Source organism: Hibiscus syriacus, unplaced genomic scaffold, assembly GCF_006381635.1.
Source record: "Hibiscus syriacus cultivar Baekdansim isolate YM2019G1 unplaced genomic scaffold, ASM638163v2 tig00112856_pilon, whole genome shotgun sequence".
Taxonomy (NCBI): Eukaryota; Viridiplantae; Streptophyta; class Magnoliopsida; order Malvales; family Malvaceae; genus Hibiscus; species Hibiscus syriacus.
The window spans coordinates 394,973-417,438 of record NW_024063411.1 but is presented as its reverse complement, the minus strand read 5'-3'; the positions used below and the strand labels follow the sequence as shown (position 1 = coordinate 417,438).

The 22,466-nt window shown below is 34.9% G+C and overlaps 2 protein-coding genes and 1 long non-coding RNA gene across 3 annotated transcripts; 1 reads left to right on the top strand and 2 right to left on the bottom strand.

Annotated features, from left to right (window-relative positions):
* Positions 1-2,546: 2,546 nt before the first annotated feature.
* LOC120183991 (beta-glucosidase 42-like) lies at positions 2,547-7,652 on the bottom strand. The gene is made up of 13 exons (XM_039188571.1): positions 7,490-7,652; positions 7,329-7,395; positions 7,157-7,215; positions 6,967-7,042; positions 6,104-6,178; positions 4,700-4,787; positions 4,372-4,597; positions 4,090-4,205; positions 3,789-4,006; positions 3,661-3,695; positions 3,492-3,594; positions 2,990-3,098; positions 2,547-2,855 (listed from the first exon to the last, which is right to left on the bottom strand). The coding sequence occupies exons 1-13, from the start codon at positions 7,607-7,609 to the stop codon at positions 2,678-2,680; spliced, it is 1,470 nt and encodes a 489-aa protein (XP_039044502.1). The 5' UTR covers positions 7,610-7,652; the 3' UTR covers positions 2,547-2,677.
* Positions 7,653-9,693: 2,041 nt separating this feature from the next.
* On the bottom strand, positions 9,694-11,275 carry LOC120183998 (acyl-CoA-binding protein-like). Its single transcript, XM_039188573.1, has 4 exons — positions 11,179-11,275; positions 10,385-10,502; positions 10,063-10,125; positions 9,694-9,965 (listed from the first exon to the last, which is right to left on the bottom strand). The coding sequence occupies exons 1-4, from the start codon at positions 11,188-11,190 to the stop codon at positions 9,886-9,888; spliced, it is 273 nt and encodes a 90-aa protein (XP_039044504.1). The 5' UTR covers positions 11,191-11,275; the 3' UTR covers positions 9,694-9,885.
* A 350-nt stretch (positions 11,276-11,625) lies between these two features.
* LOC120184000 lies at positions 11,626-15,406 on the top strand. The gene is made up of 4 exons (XR_005521981.1): positions 11,626-11,889; positions 12,285-12,368; positions 12,868-12,915; positions 13,662-15,406. It is a non-coding gene; the product is annotated as an uncharacterized LOC120184000 (long non-coding RNA).
* The last annotated feature ends 7,060 nt before the right edge of the window (positions 15,407-22,466 follow it).

Below are 22,466 nucleotides of genomic sequence, written 5' to 3'. Positions count from 1 at the left end.
TTGCCATAAGTTTCATGGTTATCGTTCCTAATAACTATCAAATGCCTCCAAAAAATATTTGCATCCTCTATTGTGTTCCCCATGTAAAAAGATGTTTTCTCTGCTATACAAAAAGTTTGACTTTGTTATTTGAAATAAAAAAACATGATTTCTGATTTTTTATACAAGGTACAATTGGCTCCTGAATTCTGATGTTACTGGTATTATCTGAAACTATTTTATTTGGATACTATTTGAGTAGGTTGAAGTATTGAGGTCCAGCTCTGATAAAGCTGGTAATTTCTTACGGACCTAAGGTAACCCTTGGGTAGACTCTTAGGCCCCAAGATGTTCCCTTGGGCAGGCCTTCAGGCCCCAAAGTACTCCATTGGGTAGGCTCTGAGGCCCCAAGGTATTTCTTGGGTAGGCTCTAAGGCCCCCAAGGCATTTCCTTAGGTTGGCTCCTACGCCCAATGGGCCTAAGGTAAGTCCTTATGGATGCAGTTATGGGGAACTACATATAGGTGTTCGATTGGAGGGTATTACATTGATTTTAAAAATTTGTTTTACTGAAATACATTATTACTGTTTTTAAACTATGAATTCATTTATTCTAACTTTGAGGGAACTCACTAGATATCCTATTTTGATCTCATGAATATGTTCCTCTGAACTGTAAGCTTCCTGTCTTTTACCTGAAGAAATATAAGTAGAACTTCCGCTTATCATAATACTTGTAAATGCTTGAATAACTAAGGAAATTTCATGCTTTACCATATTCATGCTTGTCCTCTAGCATCATTTGGTAGTTTTGTATTACTTATCTTTCCCAAAGCTCACTATGTTACTCACCATTTTAGGTTCAAGGAATTGATCAAGTGCAATATCGACATTAGTATGAGAGTTCCTTTGGTGTTTCTTATAGAGTATGGTACAAGTGTAATTAGAGTATATAAATTATTTTTTGAAATTGTATTTTTATTTGTATATTGTTTTACAGTTTGAAGTGGTTTAAAAAAATTTTATTTTCACTGGACTTTTAGAATGTGTTGCTCTGGTGGCCCATATCGATTTGGGGGTGTTACAGTATGTCCATGATGAGTTTCATATAATTTTTTCTCGACCAATAAAGTCATTGTTATATCATATTTCTCATTTTCTAAACCTTATAGACTTTTTTTTTAAATTTGTTTACTCATATTAGAAGTCATGATTTTCACGACAACATCAAATTTGACAATCGATTATGTAAGTTACATTAACTTATTAAAATTCAATGTGCAGCTTATTAAAATTCTTCCCAACAATCACAAGCCACACCTTCAGACTGCACTAATAATAGAGTGATACACGTGTGAATCTCTAACCTCTAAGGGTGTTAAAAAATACTCGACCCAGTTGACCCATCCCGTTAATCCACCGATCCAAACTAAAAAGATCAGATAATTATTTAAAAAAAAATCTGACCGGGTCGAGTACCCGAACCGATATTTCTCGAGTTGGGCTCGAGTCACAAATTACATTTTTTCGGGTGCCCGATTATCCGAATACCCTGTTACATTTATTTTTTATATATATATACTAATATTACGTATTTAATTATTAATAATTTTATATATTAATTTAAACTAAAATTAAAAAAAAAAAAACCAATCCACCCATTAAAATGTATGTTTAATAATATAAGTTGTATGTTTTTTTAAATTAATAATTTGAAAATGATAAAAAAAAATTGGGTACTCGATTACCCTAATTACGAGTATCCGCAAAATTTGGGTACCCGCAACATCTGGGTCGAGACACGAGCCAACCAATCAACTACCCGAAGATCTGGGTACCCGGATTTGAACACCCCTACTAACCTCTTGAAAACAATCATCATGATAGTTTCTAAGAAACAATTCATTAAATACAATAAATGCTTTCATAAACGCATCTTAGGTCAAGACACTTTATGACATTCTCTAGACCAAGAGAAATAAGTGTTGTATCTCTGTCATATCTCTTCTGCATGTGGTACCTCTGCCACCACTCCTCTACTAATCAAAGCCTCTGGAGGAACTCCTTCACTGATCAATATGCTTCCAGAATTCTTGGAAGCCTCCGGAGTTCCTTAACTTTCAGCCAACTACAATCTAGTGTCATGTTCACTAGCATGCTCACGTGATCATAGTTTTATCTAATTTATGACAATCATATCTATTTAAACTGTCAACCTACAAATAGACATCATCACTATAAGTCCGACGCCAATACTAGGTATTAATATATAAGTCACCAAACATGACTAAAGAAGGGATCCCAAATCCACTCTCTCTCTTTGACAATCTCATTATACAACATACTACAATTCTTCACTTAAATCATAAATGATAAACCATCGAAACTAATTTTTTTCTCATTAACTCTACCATGAATTATGTCAACAAATCCTAAGACTTTAATGACTTGAAGTACACCTTATTTGTTGTACAAATTATAAATCAATTATGATCTTTCTTTTCCTTAATTGACATGCATAGTTAAAATTATAGGTAAATTAAATAAGCATGATAACATAAAAGCAATTGCCAACCACATTTATTCAAATCATAAAACAATTGTCAACCACATATGTTCAAATCAGACAATCAAAGACACAACATGTAATGTAATAGCACTAATAGAAATCGGTGGTTTGTGGCAGCTAAATGCTCTCTCATTCTTGGCTGTCCTTCAAGAAGTCTTTGAACCAAATTGCAGAAGACTTGGGGTGTCGGGTTAGACCCTTTTTGAAGTCCACGTAGACCAGACCGAACCGCTTGGTGTAGCCATGAGACCACTCAAAGTTGTCCAATAATGACCATGCACAATATCCCCTCACATCCACTCCATCCCTGTCGAGTCATTAAAATGATTAAAAGATCAAGTTCAAGGACTAATGCAGGTCGAAAAAGTTTAGGGATTAAATTGGAAAAAGGTTGACAACTTTAAGGGTTAAAAGTTGACTTATCCCTTTTGAATTACTTACTTGATTGCTTGAGCAACTTCAGCAATGTATCCTTTGTAAAAGGCGACCCTCCTTTTGTCATCAAGCACTTCCTGGAGTGGGACATTTTCATTTTCTTCATCATCCATACCTAAATTTTAGAAACCATTCATGTTATCAACACTAATTAAACTGTTCGGTTTCGACCCGAATCTGATTAATTTAAACAAAACCCTAACCCGAATTCATATTTGATCGTAAAAGTCAGCAATCTTAACTTGTACAATTAAGTTCAGTGACCAAAATAAGAACATATCGAAAGTTCATTAAGTAAATTAACTAAAATAAATTTTAATGATCAAAATAAAAGTGAAAAGAAAGTTAAATGAAACAAGTTAAAATTTATCCTAAATAATTTAAACTCGAAATCCTAAAAACTCAAAATTAACCCAAATTAAAATGACCAAAAAATTTTAAAATCCAACTCGACCCGATTTAAATCAACAATTAATCCCTTAATAAATTCCACAATTCAATTTCATACCATTCTCCATTATATATATGGGTGGGTTATTGTATGTATCGGATATGTATTTGAGAACCTTCCGCATGCCCCAAGGAACAATATAGAGCCAATCCGATGCAGCCTGCCATTAAACCGAAACCTGTTCAAAGATTGGAAACTCAAGTCGACGGACACCGAGGATTCGTACCTTTTCGCCGATCATCTCGCCGTCTTCCCATTCCACTGTCGACATATAACCGATATCACGAGTTAGAGACACGACTTCGGTTTGAAATTTTACAGAAATCGGCTTATGGTGTTTGGTCTATGATTTACCCATTTTTGCGACCTGTTGTGACTTCTCGAAATGACCTTCTTCCCCGCTGTCTTCTGCATGAAAAACTAGCCTCGATGTGTACTGGTTTAGACCGACGAAGTCCATGGGGCCATTGAGTATTAGCTCCTTGTCTTCGTCGGTGAACTCGGGGAGCCGATCCCCGAGTCGTTCGCGCATGGTTTTAGGGTAGTCTCCGAAGTACAATGGATGCAAGAACCTGTAGTACATGTATTGAATGTGGTGCAAAAATTGAATTCGAATCCTGAAGACGATATTATCGAATGTGAGGGAAAGTGTTACCATCCGAGCTGAAATTCAACACGCCTTTGTGCAGCACATTGATCTTCGATTTTATCCGAGTTAGCCTCGGCCCATTCGCAATCGACCACTAATCCTATCTGCCCACCTTGCTTCTCCTGCAAGTAAAAGTCACTTTCCATTACAAATTTGCATTAGCTGAACATGGGGGATGGAAAAAGAGAACCTGACATTGCACTGTCGGGTTCTAACCTTTTCCGATCCTATAAGGACGGTTTTTCCGAAAACTTTTGGGATCCGTAACGAAAGTAGATTTCATTGTACCTTGTACTTGTTTTGGTATATGGAAACAGCAGCAGAGTGTGCCAATATCATATGGTGAGCAGCCAAATATGTTTCGACCGATGGATTGTGGCTTCTCCCCGGGGCAGATCTTCCGGTATCATACCCTCCCACGGCAATATGCAGCGGCTCATTAATCGTGGTCCAGTTCTTCACTCTATCGCCAAAATGTGCAAAGCAAGCGTCTGCAAATATGGCAAAGTAGTCCCTGGACATGGCCCGAAACGGCTCGATTAGAATTAGGAAACGATACAAAACTCGAAATCGTCCAAAACATAAATGATGCAAAGAATTCATGTTATACACTCACACAATTTGCTTGTTTAACCACCCTCCGATCGAGTCGTGAAGATGCAATGGAAGATCCCAATGATACAAAGTCACAAAGGGCTCAATACCTGTTAAGTGCACAAAGGCAATATTCCCTAAGAAGTATATATTGCAATTTTAATTCATTGGTCAAAATATGCCGTAGTCCCGGTACTTCAACAAAGTTTGCAATTGAGTCCCTACACACTATCATTCCTGTCAAAATTTGCCAACTTATCTTGTTTGTTTCCCAACAATCATATGAGGGCACCCTAGTTGACATGTTGAGTTTGCAGATTTTGAAGAAATTATGAACAATGCTGATGGAATTAAAAATTTTAAATCCAAAAGTAGGAAGATTTAATTTTTAATTTGGACTATGTTTCAAACTTTGTCATAGTGCAGGGATTGCCTACATATTTTATCCACATTTATATGGAAGCAAGGCGAACCATAATTAGGGATGCGCATACGTTAGACCGGGCTAATTTTTTTCCTACTTGAACTCGACCTAAAGTTTATACCCTCCATTTATCACCTGATCCGAATCAAATTTTAAAAAACTTTATTCAACTCGAAATCTAAGGATGACAATTTAATACGAAATCGACGGATCCCGACCCGACTTAATACGGACAGATTTTTTTAAAAATAAATTTGAGTTCGGGTCAGATTGGGTCGAATTTTTTAAAGGTTTGATGTCATATCGGGACGGGTGGGCTTCGGGTGGAGGGTGAAAAAACTTCGATCCGACCCCCGGGTAATAGTGTAATTTGATCAAATTAATTTATGAATAATTGCTATAATACCCCATCTATATATTAGTTTTTAATTAAGTCCTTATTTATACTGGGTCGACTAGCGTCAAATCGGATTTATACTCTGAAAATTAAAGTTAGGTCAAAGTCGAGTGGAGGGTATATGTTTTTCGAGTCGATTCAGGTGGAGGATACATATATTTTCGAATTGGATCAAGTTTATATATATATATATATATATTCGGGTCAAGTCAGGTTTGGGTGGACGATATATATTTTTTGGGTCGGGTCTGGGTTCGGGTGGAGAGTATATATTTTTCGAGTCGGGTTGGGTTAATCAAAAACTCGACTCAAACCGACCCGTTGTCATCCCTATCGAAACCCAACCTAATTTTTAGAGTAAATCCACACTCGACTCGACCCGACCCAATACATATATAATTCTCATTTAGTAAAGTAGAGATCTAATTGAAAAAATATATATAAAGAGACGTGCATTATTGCAATTATCCCTAAATTTAATTGGCTACCCAACTATTTTCAAAAATTCTCATTGAACACCTCAGAATTTTTAAAAAATTTAATTAAACCCCTCCAACTTGACAAGATTCACCGGGAGTCAAGCACAGAGATGTAGCATCATGTACCTTTTTCAAGAAGGGAATCAATCACGTTGTTGTAGAAAGCAATTCCTTCCTCGTTAACTTTGGTTCCCAAACCATCTGCAACCCATTAACACCATATATGAATGTCTTATTATAATGTCTCCAAATGAATATATATATTTACGAAAAAGATAACGACATGTATAATGATCGCACAATTTTAAAATACACTGACGGAGCCACTATAGATGAGGGTGTCAAATGACACCCCCAAAAGTTTCTATAAAAATGTTTTCCATATAAATTTTATAATATATAATATAAAATAAATAAATGACCACTTTTAGAAAGATTTTGACCCCTTAAAAAAAGAAATGTATTAGTATTAAAATTAGTCTCTAACGTTCATTCAGATAATCATTTTAGTCCTTATTCTTTTTTTAGAACAATTTTGCCCCGATATTTCTTTTTAGGGCAAAAATACCCCTTTATGTATGAAAATAAACTTAGCTAACAAATGGTTAACACTCTAGAAGAGGGATATTTTTGTCCTAAAATGAAACCTTGAGGGTCAAAATGCTCTAGAAAAAAAAAGAATTAATAAGAACTAAAATGACTATTCAGTTGAACATTAGGGGGGTTTTTGCCTTAAAATGAAATGTTTGATGCCAAAATTCTCCAAAAAAAAAGAATATAGAACAAAATCATCATTTTAGTAAACGTTGGGGGTTGATTTTTGAATAGCAAAAGAAACCCAACTTAAAAAAATTATGATTTTATTTAAATATCACAATTTAAAATCATGTTCGTCCCTCCTAAAAGGGTTTCTATATATAATCTTAGTGTCTAATTTATTGTGTGATCACTGTGCATGTTATCTTTTAACAATATATATACACACATACCTGGGAAAATCCGGGGCCATGATATGGAAAACCTGTAAGCTTTGAACCCCAACTCAGCTATAAGGTCGATATCTTCCTGTAATAACATATATATATATATATATATTGACAGAACATTAAAGATAATTCTTGGAATGCACCTTGTAATGAATTTGACAACGTTAAGCATCATGAACTTCCACAAACTAACCTTGTACCGGTGATAATGATCCACAGAGACATCAGCATTGCTTCCATCAACAATTTTTCCTGGTAAAACAAAAAAATTAAGGTACTTTTAGTCGACATGAGTTGATTCAGTTGATCGAGTACTCGTAAAATTCGAGTTTTACGAACGAACTAGGAGCAAGAAAAGGAAATACCTTCTGTGTGGGAGAAAACATCCCATATGCTTTTCCCTCTGCCACCCTCGTCGACACCTCCTTCAATCTACAATTACCATGTTCGACTTATATTCGAACACGAATACGAAGATATAATCCTTCGAACATACGAAAAAAGACGAAGAAAACAAACAAAAAACCTGATAGGAAGAGGTCGAGACACCGAAGACGAAGTGAGGAGGAAAGTCGGCACGACGGACTTGTGTTGTTACGGAATCATGCTCTTCTTCTTGCTTCAGAACAAGCTTCTTCTTTGCCATATTTGTCTTTAAGAAGGATGTGCTTGATTTTGTGTGTGTGAGATTGAGGGGCAGTAGGCCTATACTATATATATATATAGACACACACACCCTCAATAAGTGTTGCTTTATAGTGTTTAGATTTTTTATTAAAATATAATCAATATTTTGTGTGGGTAAATTACAAATTTCATCACTGAACGTAACTCTCTCCTATTTTGCTCACTAAACTTCAAAAGTTTTCAATTTCCTCACTAAACTTAATACATTCGGAACTTTACCATCTCTCCTATTTTGGTCACTCCGCCACTAAATAGTTAAAGGCGTTAAAAACAACATTGTTTTGAAGAAAAAATAATATTAACTAAAACGACGTTGTTTTGCGTCACATAACAACCCATTTTAACACCGTTAACTATTTAACGGCTGGGTGACAAAAAACCCCCAATGTATTAAGTTCAGTGAGGAAATTGAAAAGATTTAAAGTACAGTTAGTGAAATAGAAGAGAGAGTAAAGTTTAATTACCAAATTTGTAACTTACACTTTTTATATTTAATTGTTTAAAATTTAAAGTAGAAGAATGAAGACTTAGCTTTCTTATTGTTAATAATATTTTAATAAGTTCTAATTAGAATTTTTGAAGAATGTTGGATAAACAAATCCAATGAGGGGTTCTAACGGTATACCAATGTGTATCATATAGTACTAATATTGATTTTATCGTGTTAGGCTTAGGGACGTTTTTAACGAGGTTCTTCCGTCGTCGTTCTTTTTAACGGTATACCAATATGTATCCAAAAAAAATGTTGATTTTATCAAGTGGAATTTTCTTTTTTAAAGCATAGCATCTAATTCTAATTCAGCTTTGCATCTTAAAATGTCAAGCATCAGCTGTTAGATTCTTTACATGAAAGAATAAAAATCAAAATAAATTTTGTTTCGAATCATATGCCCTGCCAAATTAACGTGGGAATACCTTTTTTTTATACTGGCTTATTAACAGCTTAATTTTTCGATTCGAATTATTCAAAAAAAATCATTTCCCGATTCGAATTCCGTCCCGAAATGTCAAAGGTAAATCGACTGCGTTTTCGAATCGATTTTTCGTGTTTTCAGTAGGGAAATTGTCGGAGAAAGGGATGAACAACTCGAGTAGAAGAAACTAAGAATAAGCAATGTACTAATACACAAGAAACTATTGACACAAGGAATTAGCCACTTAAAATCGTACACATACTATATAAGAAAAAGATTAAAAATCCAACCAAATAACTCGTACAAAAGATAGATATGAAAAAATCTAATTACATCGGTAAATGAGCTATAAAAGAGATCAAACTATTGAAAAACCACCGATAATTACAAATCAGAGTCGAGAGACGTGAGAAAACGATCCACATACAACCACATATCCAATTCCAATTCGAGAGTCCAAAGCAAGAAAGATCGACGGAATAACAAATAAACACCATCTTGATCAGGGGATTCCAATTCTTTTATATTTTCCTAGTTATTTTTCTTTTCATTTATTTTTATCTTTTATTATTATTGTTTTTTGTTTTCAAAACTCTTCTTTGAAATTGGAAAGTTCTTAAAAGTATAAAATGAGTAAATCAGAATTTTGAATAATAAAATTATGAAAAAATTTAAATTTTACACATCAGTTTTAATTAAATATATAATATAATAAATAAATTTTAATTTAATATGATTATATATATGTAATTTCAATTTGATTAATATTTTAAATTCAAATACTAAAAAATAGTACATGACAATTATTTTATCATAGAAAAATCCACCAACTACCCTCCAACCACCAGCAATAAAGTATACAAAATCAACCCATACCATTCTCAATAATAGCTAGACAACAAATCACATCAATATGAATATATGCCCCCAATCAATCAGATATGGGTGCCAAAACATGCAAATACTAATATCATGTGCAGAGACTCTAGGTAAGAAAACACGAATCTCGGGTTCGAACAGTTTTGTCTGTACTTGAGTTATACATGCTAACACCATAAAAAGAAGGAAACGGCTCGACCTTAGACTCGAAACTTACGACAGCCTTCAAATAGCACAACCACCATAAAGATTTATTCAAATGACCTTGTTCATGCTACAAGTAACATAAAACATGCATAACCGAATTTCGAACCTACCCGAACTCAGTAATAACTTAAAGGGTAGCAATAGAAGAAGAGTACAATGTTTATTCCTAGTCATGACTTGTTTCAAACCCATGTGAGCTTGAATTTATTCCCTTTTTTTTTTGTTGTCACACACATCAAGCAGCCATTCCAGCAGCCTCCAGCAGCTGTTTAACTTTGGTGATGTAATCACCCATTGCTTCCTCCTGGGATTTCCCTGTCGAAAACCGAAACCAGATTCGAACATGATAAACAACTTCCAATAAAACCAACTAATAATCCAATGATCTATGCCGAGCCAAACATAGTTTTACCTTCAACAGCCTTCCATGCATCCCACTTGGCCTTTCCCCTCAAGTCCAACATTCCGGGACGGCCTTCGTATACGAAAAATAAAACCCATTAGTCCCTTCACCATATACTTATAAACTGTATTACTCAGACTCGAGTCTAGTTGTACGATACGGATATGCATCTAGCACATGTATGGCTAATGATTTCCAAGTTTTCTCATATATAAGAAAGATCTAGTGCGTCGGATGCCGTTCGGACACAGATACTCCGAAAAGGCATGAAAAGTTTGAGCAATATTAAGTTACTAATGAAGAGGTTAAATTGGGTTATATGTGTACTAACTTGTGTTCACTGGACCAACCGTAGCTTGCTTGTAGTGTCCATAAAGAATGAGCATGTCGTCGTTCGAAGGGGCTTTCGGGAGGGTCTTAACTTTCTCGGCATGCTCCTCGAATTCCTCCTATACAATCAACGATCAAATCGCAACATTATCGAATTAAAACATTGGTATGATCAAATTTCAGCTTCTTTTGAGGGACTATATACTGAAAGTGAAACACCAACAAATGTACAATGATCTAACCATGATTCTAGTCCTCTAGTCAGCCAAAAATCGAGATTTAATCGGTAAATCCAAGTCGATAATAACATTATAAAACTAAAGAATCAAAATTATACCAAATTAAAGCAGAGAGATTGAATCTCAGATTTCAACATAACAGAGAGTTTAAGCAACTCAAAAGGGAAAAACAGTTGAAAGCAGTGCCTGAAACTTCTAGATCTAGAGGGAATCTACTTAAAATTGACTTTTCTTCATGATGATAATAAGATCAAGCTCTGCTGTTAGTCCCTATATTGTTCAAATTTACATCTCAGTCATTCGTTTTCAAATACTATTTGGATCAAGACTGAAATTTCAAAACTTTTACTAAAGGAATGAATCCGCGACTAAAACACCATACAGGGACTAACAACAGAATTTATCCTGATAACAATCGGTTCGAGTGTGAAAAAAAATCCAGAAAAGTAAAACAGATATGAATCAATTAAACATCAAAACAAACAACCAGGAACAAAGTAGATCAATTAATAAGATTGTGAATGAAAAAAGGAAGAGAAAAGAAAGGAAAACAGACCTTCAAACCCATTTTTTTTCTTGCTGAGAGTGGGGGAAGATTAGACGCAGAAAATAATGGGAGAGAGGGAGCTTTGTTTCTTCTTCGTTTCGTCTTCGATGGACTGGAAATACCATATATTTATAACTCTTGACCACTGCCCGATACCGCTTGGGTAGGTAGACTTCATAAATTTGTGTATGTCTAATTTAACTACAATTAATGTTCAATATGGCCACTACAATTAATTTTCTTTTTAATGATTTTTTTAAAAAAATTGGATAACACGAATCAAAATACTTCATTAATTAAAGTAATTTGTCATTTTTTGGCCTAATTAAAATGTTTTAAAAATGTTACAATTATTTGTAATTTCTGGTCAGTTGGGGGGCTTAAGGCATATTATGCCCATAGGTAGGTTTAAAACCCTACTCCCTTCCCCTTTCCTCTCATTTCCCTGCTGAACAACCCCGAACGTGCCTTAGTTTTCCCTATCTCCCCCTGTTTCAAAACAAAAACATAAGTGTCGTTTTTGGTTTAATTCATTTTGTTCGTCGATTATGTTGGCTTTGGTTTACACCCTTGGTACTCCGTTGTTCGTCGTAACGCGCTCCTTCGTCCAGTGGTCACCGTTTTTTGTTTGCTACCGACGTTATCATTATCGGGGAGGAAGTAGTTTCGGGTTTCGTTAATAAACCTATTTTCCGACGTTGTTTCCATAAACCGACCCCGGTAAGTTGTTCCCCTTGCTTTGAATTAATTTTCTGAAAATTTTGGTGTGAAAATTGCCGCAAGACAGTTTTGAATCTGCGAACCAGTCACCCATGGACCGACCGACTGAACCGGTCATTCGACCTGACCTGTTGACAGACCTGACTCGTTGACCGTTGACTTTGACCATTGACGTTGATTATTGACCTTGGCCATTGTCTTTTACCATTAACCATTATCTTTTTTCTGAAAACCCATATTTTTATGTTTCTCAACATCTTGGGTCTAATTTTGTGGTACGTTTTGTCAAATTCTGACTCGAAAGACATATTTTAAATCATTTGTCATTTAAAGTCTTAAATTTGTTAAGTAAAGTGTAAGGTTTTGAACTCACTTTTGGATCTAATTTTCTGAAGGTACTCTTGCGTCTCTGGATCGCTCTTCAGTAGATCTTGATCAGCCTTGACCTACTCAGTTTGATTATGTTCGCTCATCTCGAGGTATACATAAGTGTTAAATAAGTGACTTTATAGAGTGTATTTATGTTTAATTATTTGGAATCCGTGTTCACGGGGGATTATTATTTAGGTCCTCGTCCACTGGACCTAGTACTTCAGACTGTGGGACTAGTAAGGCTTAATTGACATAAGTTATATTCTTTAGGTGTGTCTTCTTTAGCTATTCGATACTATGATATGATAGACTATTATGTTTAATACTAATGTTAGGATTTGTTGAAATCTATTTGCACTTATCTGTGTCATTCGTATTTCTGAATAATGTTACATCACCCATGATATGCTCATTGATGCATTTCCGACATTTGCATGACATTATATCCCCATTCTGAAATCTGTATTCGATGATATCCCCATTATGACATCTGCATGAGATTATATCACTGTTCTGACATATGCATGGGATTATATCCCCATTCTGTTCTGCTTGGGATTCTCGATTGAGAGCTAAATTCCCAGTCTGATTTTTGCTTCTGGCCAGGATCCTCTTCAGAGGGAAAGTCCCCATTCTGTTTACTTGTGGCGAAAAGTAAGTAGTGTGCTATTGGTGTTGCATTATGTGAATTTAATTCGGATTTAATGTTACATTTTATTTGTATTATTTTGCATATAATTGGGTTACTACTTTACTTCAAAGGACACACTGAGCCTTATAGCTCATTTTCTAGTTTGTCTTTTTAGATTGCTCAAACTTTTAGGTTGTATGATCGATACTCGGAGGATTATTAGTAGTCGTTTTCTTTCAGAACTTGTATGGATGTTTTCTTTTCAGATTTTTTTTTATTATTTGCTTTATGTTCGTTTATACCTATTGTATATATTTCTTTTTATGGGATTTAAGATACTAAATTACTTTATTGGTTTCAGAATTAAAACTCATGATATGTTATGTATTATGAAATCATGGACTTTGACGATTTTAACGACGATGCATGTTAAGATATAGGATATTTTCTCAATTTATGTTCAATCAAATGATGTCGTGGTCTTTGAGATTCGGTCGTAGCATCCAGGTCGGGTCTAAGGGTTACATTTAGTGATATCAGAGCCAAGTTAAACTCTCGAACTGTGGTGCCCGTTAAATTTTATACTAGTTTGTAAAATATTTTTACATACATAAAAAACTTTTGGGCACATGAAATATTTTCTAAATTCCATTTTGAGTAAAAATTATGTTAGATGATTTTAAACTTATCTGTTTTCAAATGTGAGTATTCTGTTTTGAGACTCTAGTACTTGATCTGACTTGAGTTTTTGTGTATTCTTCTATTTCAGATATCACACGTTAGTTAGTATGCCTCATCGTAGGAGTACACGTTGTTTTGTAGTTCGCCACAGATATGATAGTGCTCGAGGTCGTGGAAGCTGAGAGACTATTTCTGATAGAGATCCTTCTTTCCCTGAGGTCGAGTTATCGGATGGGTGTACTCGAGTATCTGATTCTTCTGACTCGACTAGTCATACTCGAGTGTCTGATTCCTCTAATCCGACTGAGCATACTGAGAAAACACCTGTCACTAGAGTCAGAGTTACTAATAAGTTAGAAGATGTTGTTGTTGGTAGTAGTTTTACGTTTGCTTCAGAGATATGTTGGGGTCCATCCAGAAGACACTGTTACTACTATCTCATTGACGATGTTGCGTAACGGGGCAGAGTATTTCAGAGGGATTTCTCGAGCATCCCCGTTTGTTGGGGAGTATTGGATTAAGGATATTGATCATTTACTGGATGAGAAAGATTATCCGGTTAAACAGAGACTTCATGTTGTTGTTTCACTATTAAAAGAAGATGCCCTAAATTGGTGGAATTATGTGAAGATGATTACTTTAAGGGATTATTTGACTTATGAGTTTTTCCAAAGTGCATTTCGGAGTCGCTTTGTTGGTGGTCGCTATCTAAAAGAGCCAAAGCAAAAGTTTATGGATCTGAAACAGGGTGATATGACCGTTCATGAGTATGAGATGTAGTTTATGTGCCTTATTACGTATGTTATTGGACCTATTATTACTGAGGAAGATAAGAGCATATTGTTTGAGAGAGGTTTGAATATGGAGATCCGTAGCAAGATTGCTACCTTACCTATTTATATGTTTTTCAACGTTCCGAGTCCGATTTGTAGTCCGTTTTGTCAAATTATGACCCGAAAGCCATGTTTTAAGTCATTAATTTGTGATTTAAAGTCTTAAATTTGTTAAGTAAAGTGTGTGGTTTTGAACTCACTTTTGGATATAATTTTTTAAAGTACTCTTGCATCTCTGGATCGCTCTCAAGTAAACCCTGATCAGTCCCAACCTACGCAGTTTGATTCTGGTCACTCATCCCGAGGTACCTGTAAGTGTTAAATAAGCGACTTTATAGTATATTTATGTTTAATTATTTAGAATTCGTGTTCATGGAGGATTATTATTTAGGTTTCCGTTCCACTGGACCTAGTACTTCAGACCGTAGAAAGCGTAAGGCTTAGCTGACGTAGGTTATCTTCTTTAGGTGTGTCTTATTTACCTATTTGATACTCTGATATGTTAGACTATTATGTCTAATACTACTGTTAGAATTTGTTGAAATTTGGTTGCACTTATCTGTGTCATTCGTATTTCTGAATAATGTTGCATCACCCATGATATGATCATTGGTGCATTTCCAACGTCTGCATGGGATTATATCCCCGTTCTGTTCTGCTTGGGATTATATCCCCGTTCTGTTCTGCTTGGGATTCTCGACTAAGAGCAAAACTCCCATTTTGATTTCTGCTTCGGGCTAGGATTCTCTTCGGATGGAAAATCCCTATTCTGTTTACTTGCGGCGAAATGTAAGTAGTGTGTTATTGGTGATGCATTCTGTGAATTTAATTCGAACTTAATATTACACTTTATTTACATTATTTTGCATATAATAAGGTAACTACTTTACTTCAGAGGATACACTGGGCTTCGTAGCTCATTTTCTAGTTTGTCTTTTTAGATTGCTCAGACTTTTAAGCTGTACAATCGGTACTCGGAGGATCTTTAGCAGCCATTTTCTTTCAGACCTTGTATGGATGTTTTCTTTTCGAACTTTTTTTTTCTTTTTGTTTATACCTATTTTGTGTGTATATATATATATATATATATATATATATATATATATATATATATATGGGATTTGGGTTACTAAATTACTTTATTGGTTTCTGAATTAAAACTCATGGTATGTTATGTATTACGAACTCCATGATTTTGATGATTTTAACGAGGATGCATGTTAAGATATGGAATATTTTCTCGATTTCTGTTAATCAAACGATGTCGTGGTTTCCGAAATTCGATCGTATCGTCTAGGCTGGGTCTAGGGGTTACATAATTGTTGTTATTTCTAGAGATCTTAAGTTGAAACACCAGAGGTTGCAAGATATTTGAGTGTTCATTATTAGGTCTGTAAATGAACCGAACATAAACGAACCGATTACTTAACATTCATGAACATAAACGAAATTTCCGTCGAACGGTTCACTAAACATTCAGTTCGTTTACAGGCCTATTCGTTATCAAATGGTTAAAATTAATCAAAAAAACTATTTTGAGTAATAATTTGTTTTTACGATCCAATTCATACATGTATTTTTATATTATAGACATTTTTAATATACATTCACGAGTCAAACGATCTCAATGATAAAGCGATACTAAAATTTTAGGTTCAAACATGACATATATAAAGACATATTTAAATATTCATTATCGAATGAATAAAATGTTTTAAATATATATTATATTACATTATATTATATTATAATTACTCTAAACTAATAAAAAATAATATGCATTATTTTTGAAAAAACATTCAATAATATTAATTAATATTTCCGCCAATATTATTATCAGCTGCCCTGAGATCGGTTGCAGATATTATAAAATAAATAAATAAACGGCGGAGAAAACAATGAAGGATATAAATGGGATTATTTAAATTGCATATATAATAATAATAAGGGTAAACTACAACAGACATCACCTAACTTTGGGTGTTGTATCCTTTCTACTACTGAACTTTCAATTTTTTCAATTATAACATTTAACTTTCACTTTTATTTCAATTATACTTTTAAACTGTTAAATCATTAACGACATATGGCATGATTGATTGTTGTTGATGTGACTGACGACCATCAACATGGACAACTAACTAAAATGACACCGTTTTGATCTGACTGACAGTGGCATAATTGAAACGTAAATCAAAATTCAGTGTATCATTGATAAAATCAAAACTTTAGTGATATAAATAATATGATATCTAAAGTTCAATGGTATCTGGTGTAATTTACCCTAATGATAATAAATGTTTTCCATTGGAACGGAGCATTTGGGCATGCATGATAATTGGTCAGTGGTTAGTGTTGCTAATCATACCTGTTATAACCTCAAGTATAAAGATTTTAAGTTAATTGAATTGTTGAGTTTTATTTTATAATTTAAAGTTTTGTTTAATTTTTTTTAAAATCAAATAAAATTTATAAAATTCAAATTAAATCAAATGATTGGAGTTTGTTTAAATTTAATTTTGACACTCGTTATCATTTTAAAGATACATGAAGTCACAACGTACTAAATAATAATTCATTTTAAAATTATATATAAACCTCCATTTATATATAATGTGATACACGAATGAATAATCTTATGATTTGCTAATTTTAGGCCCCTAAAATTTTTTTCGTTAAAAATAAGTGTTTAGAGTTTTTAATATTACATTTTTAGGTGTCTGTCGTTAAATTCGATCATTAAGTGACATGTGTCACTCTTATAAAAATTTAAAAAATTTATTTAAAAAAATTGAATTTTATATGTTTGACACGAGTCACCTAACGGCTGAATTTAAGGTGGTTACGGTCCAGGCACCTAACAATGTAATGTTAGAAACGTCAGACATCTAATTTAAAAAAAAATTTATTTAGGCACCTAAAGTTAATTTTAGGTATAGTTTGAACAATTATTTTTACATCAACTCAGGTCGGGTGAAGTTACCCTCAGATCTATTAGGTTCAGGTGGAGGAGGTCTATATTTCGGTTGGTTCAGGTTCGGATTTAAGCTAAAAAATAATTGACTCAACCCAAAAAATAATGTAATTATATCTGATATATTTAGGGATAATTGCAACATGCCACTCTATATATTATTTTTTTTTCACTTAGATCCCTATTTTATTGAATAAAATTAATAACTTTTTATAGATATATTTATTTCTGGTTGGGTTCGAGTTTTATCTAAAAAATACAAGTCATGTGAAGTCATCTTAAACTGGAGTCTAATTGGGTTTGGGTGGAGGGGGTCTATTTTTCATGTTAGGTTAGCCGAAAACCCGACCCATGTCCATTTCTAATTTGAACTATAATTTTAAATGGAGAAAATTAAGATAAGAGAATTGTCCTCGTATTTGATTTATTGTATTTAAATTTAAGTAATCAATCAATAAATTAAATATTGATGATTAAGAAAATAAGCTACTGTCATCGTTTACGTGGTAATGTTGGAAATCTGATGTGGATATGACATAATTGAGCCGGTTAGTTACAAACCTTTTTTATGTTTTCCATTTATTATCATTATACATTCACTCAAAAGTATCGTACCAGCATTTCCTCTGTATCTACCGTATTACATTAGAGATACCGGAGTGACTCACTCTAAAAATTTAAGAAAAATTAAAATCTTTTATTAAATCATTTCAAATCGTGAAATAATTATAATTAAAAATACGAATACATAAACCATTTATATATTAAAAAAAAATTGAAACCATACAAGTTCAGACCTAGTATAAAAACAAATATGACATATATGCCCCCTAATTACACTTGTACCTAGTCTGCAAGTAGTGCCGAAAGAACTTCCTTATTGATGTCGATACAACACGAGATCAGCTCCTTAAACCTAAAACATTGAGTAATAGAGTGAACTTTAAAAAATTCAGTAATACAAAACTACCAGATGAAGCCAGAGAATAAGCATATATAAGTCAAATCATGAAATTTTCTTAGTTATCCAGGCATAGACAATTCCTAGTGATGAGTTGAGATTTCGCTATTTAAAATCTTCACGTAACTGTCGAGAAACTTACAGTTCAGAGGAAATATTAAAAGAGACAGATTCAGGAGATTGAAAAATGAGGTCTAGTGTATTCCCAAAAAACCAGAGTAAATTAAATCATAGTTTAAAAAACAATAGTAGTTTATTTCAATAAAACATATTTTTTAAAAGAGAAAATAACCTCAGTGACCAAAAATCCCATATAATATACGATTTTAACCAACTTTTTTCGGATTTGCCAAAATGACCAACAAAATCGCAATGCGATCGCTAATTCGCAACGCGATCTCCATTATCGCAAATTCGCGTTGCATTTTCGCAATGCGATAGTTGAAAATCGCGTTGCGATGGTCTACAGTATCGTTGCGATTTTCCCAATTCGCAATGCGAATAAGTAAATCGCAACGCGAATTGGGAAATTCGCAATGCGAATAAGTAAATCGCAACGCGAATTGGGAAAATCGCAATGCGATACTGACTATCGCAATGCGATAATAAAAAATCGCAACGAGATACTTACTTTCGCAACACGATACTGACTTTCGCAACGCGATTTACTTAGCGTCATTCGTATTAACGCGTATTTTTTTTTTCAAATTCCAAACACATATTTTTTCTTAATAAATCGGAAAATGAACCGTCCACAGTAATCGCAACTCATAACCTCAAACCCAAAAACACAACACTCAGTCCCATCTCCATCTCTCACTCTCTACGGCGAAATCCGTCCCCATCTCCGAAGATTTCCGTCCCCATCGCCGGCGAAATCCCTCACAACCATTCACAGTCAAAAATCCCTCACAATCATTCAGAAATGGAAAATCAACCTCCGGGGGTTAGTTTTTTTTATTTTTATTTTGAAATTTTTGCATTATTTTAGGTTTTTCATATTGAGATTGATGATAAGTTTACTGGTAATTTCAATAATAGATTAACCATTTCACTTAGATTTCTTATTAAATTCATTCGATTGCTGCCAATACTGCTAAACTGTTTAGCCTGTGAAGTTAGTATTTGTCTTTGCTTTGTCTTTTGGTTGAAGTAATGCAGAAGAAGAATAGTTTCGAGAATGAAAATCGCAACGCGGAAATAACTATCGCAACGAGATAATCGCAACGCGAAATAAAAATTCGCAACGCGAAACCAAAATCGCATTGCGATTTTCATTTCGCGTTGCGATTTTCATTTCGCGTTGCGATTTTAATTTCGAGGTTGCGATTTTCATTTCGCGTTGCGATTGTCTGGTCGCGATAGTCATTTCGCGTTGCGATTCTCTCGTTGCGATAGTCATTTCCGCGTTGTGATTCTCATTATCTCGTTGCGATTTTCATTTCAACCAAAAGACAGAAACAGTGTTGCAAATTTTAGTTTCAAGAATAAACTACTATTTATGTTTATTGTTTTGTTTTTGGTATATCTTGACAGTGTAATTTTTGGTATATCTAACTTGATATGTTTATTGTTTTTTTGTAGAAATTTTTTTCGGCTTCATTGACATTAAGGAATAAAGTTAGCCTAGCCACTACAATTGCTTCGAAGCTTTCACCTGCACAAAGAAAATTGTTTGAAGAAACCTGCTTCGGGCCATGGCTGAGAGTACAGCATCCGGGTGGAGATGCTAGTTTGACCCATTTGTGGCTTCAGACCATGACTAGCGATCTACCCGACAGTATACAACGTGGTGAGGAAGAGATATGGTTTCATTTTCCACCGGCGTAAACTTGTTTTGGGCGGAAGGAGTTCTGCTTAATCACTGGTCTACGATTCGGACACGATGATGTAGGCCGGTACACTCGTCATATCACCCGCCCATCATGGTTATCCAGGGTTTTTCCTGATGAGTCAATAGAGAAGCCGAACTTACACGTCGACGACATGAAGAAATTGTTTAATAAGAAAGATGGTTTTACTCGGATGAATGACGTCGATGTTGTCCGAGTATGCCTTCTACTACTTTTGTATGCCGGCTTTCTAGGTAGAGAGGCCAGACAACCTATTCCTCAGGAGCTAATATTATTGGTAGAGGACCTAAATGCATGGAATCTGTTTCCGTGGGGTTCGTATATATGGAAAGCTACCTGGACTAAGTTGTCATCTGCCTTTGATGACCACAAAAGTTTGCGGGGCGATGGGTCGAAATACACTTTGTCAGGCTTTGTTTGGGCCTTTAAGGTAAGAATTTCTATATAATGTTTTCAAAATTATAATTAATTATTTAACAATTACTAATGTTTGTTATTATATTGTTTGTAGATTTGGATATTCGAGGCTTTCCCCAGCATGCGGACATATGCATTAAAATCCTCAGATGATATTCATAGGGCTATTTCCTGGAAGAGGAAACGTATGTTGGATTGGGAAGACTTAATACCATATGCGACAATAAATAATGTAAGTTAACACAAATACTATCATATATAAACAAGTTATTAATAGTAGACGTTTAACTTTGTTTTAGTTTTTATATTATTAGGAGGCCAACACTCCATTAATGAGACTGACACCCACGGAGGCTGAGCTTGCCACTGATTGGTGGCAAGCTAGTCAGCGTTTTTTTGATGGCACGAATGATGAGCAGCCTCCACTTCCTCTACTTCGAGAGCCATCACCTCACCCAGAGCCATCACCTGATCGACCCAACTATACACCTCTACAACGAGAGCCATCACCTATCCCGTCACATCATCGAGTCTCTTCTCCACCATCACCTCATGATAGGCGACCGACAAAGATGCCACGACTTCTATCTCCCTGTTCTCCACCTCCACGGGATGAGTCAAGGGAGTTACGTGATGAGGTCAATGCCTTGCGTGAGGAGATCGGTACTCTACGCGATAACGATGGTGCATGGCGTGTGGAAGTGTCTACTTTACGTGGTGAGGTTGCCGCTCTACGTGAGATGGTAGTATCGTTGCAGAATGAGGTTCATACTCTACGCAACGAGGTAAGTTTAAGATTTTCCATATTTAACTTGATGATAAATTTACTCGTAATTTCACTTAAATTAACCATTTCACTTAGATTGCTTAGTAAATTTATTCGGTTGCTGCCAAAACTGCTAAACTTTTTACTTTAACACTGTGAAGTTAGTATTTGTCTTTGTTTTGTCTTTTGGTTGAAAGTTTGAAATATATTTATCTTTGTTTTCACTGTTTAAATATCATGTCTGTTTATTTACTGATATTTGTATTTTTATTTAGCGGACCGATAAGGTGGATGCTTTACGTCGGGTTTTTCTTGCACGACAGAGTTCACGCATCAGACGGCGTGCACGTGCTATTAAGTCTCCGTATACCCCAATAGTGCGAAGACACCGCAAGAAGAAGCCCGACTCGCCTATCATCCCTCAAGAGTCCACTCCTATCGTTGAAGAGGCCCCTATCATTCCTCGAGAGTCCCCTCCCACCGTTCAAGAGGCCACTGTCATCGTTGAAGAGGTCCCTCCCACCATTCAAGAGCCCGATTCACATGGCGTCATATGTAGGATTCTTGAGAAACCCTCTGACGTGCCGGACATGATGGATTCAAGTTGGCTCTCGTATGAGTTACCGGCCAGTACCATACCGGTATCTGAAGAGGAGAGGAAACAACTACCGGACACAATTCTGGATAACACCCTTTGGGCTAAGACCGCAGTTGATTTTTATCTACACGAGCGAAGCCAGGGGTGTTTCACTGACATATGCAAGCTCAATGATGATATCTATTTGTTGCTTGATCGGTCTTGGTGGGGCGTATTATTAGGGGTCGAAGACAATGGCTATTTCGATGGAGGGGTAAGTCTTATATTTTTCTTATATTTTCATTTGATTAATTTGTTTAAAAATTAATGTAATTCACTAATATATTTTTTTTGTAAAACAGCATATCGATGCGTGGGTGTCACGTCTACTAATAATTAGGAAACTTAAGGAAAATAAAAGAAATACACGGTATACAATAATGCCGACGGCTTTTAACGCAGTTCACTTGAAGAATCAACGAGATGAATCATTTGCGTTGGGCAATGGACAA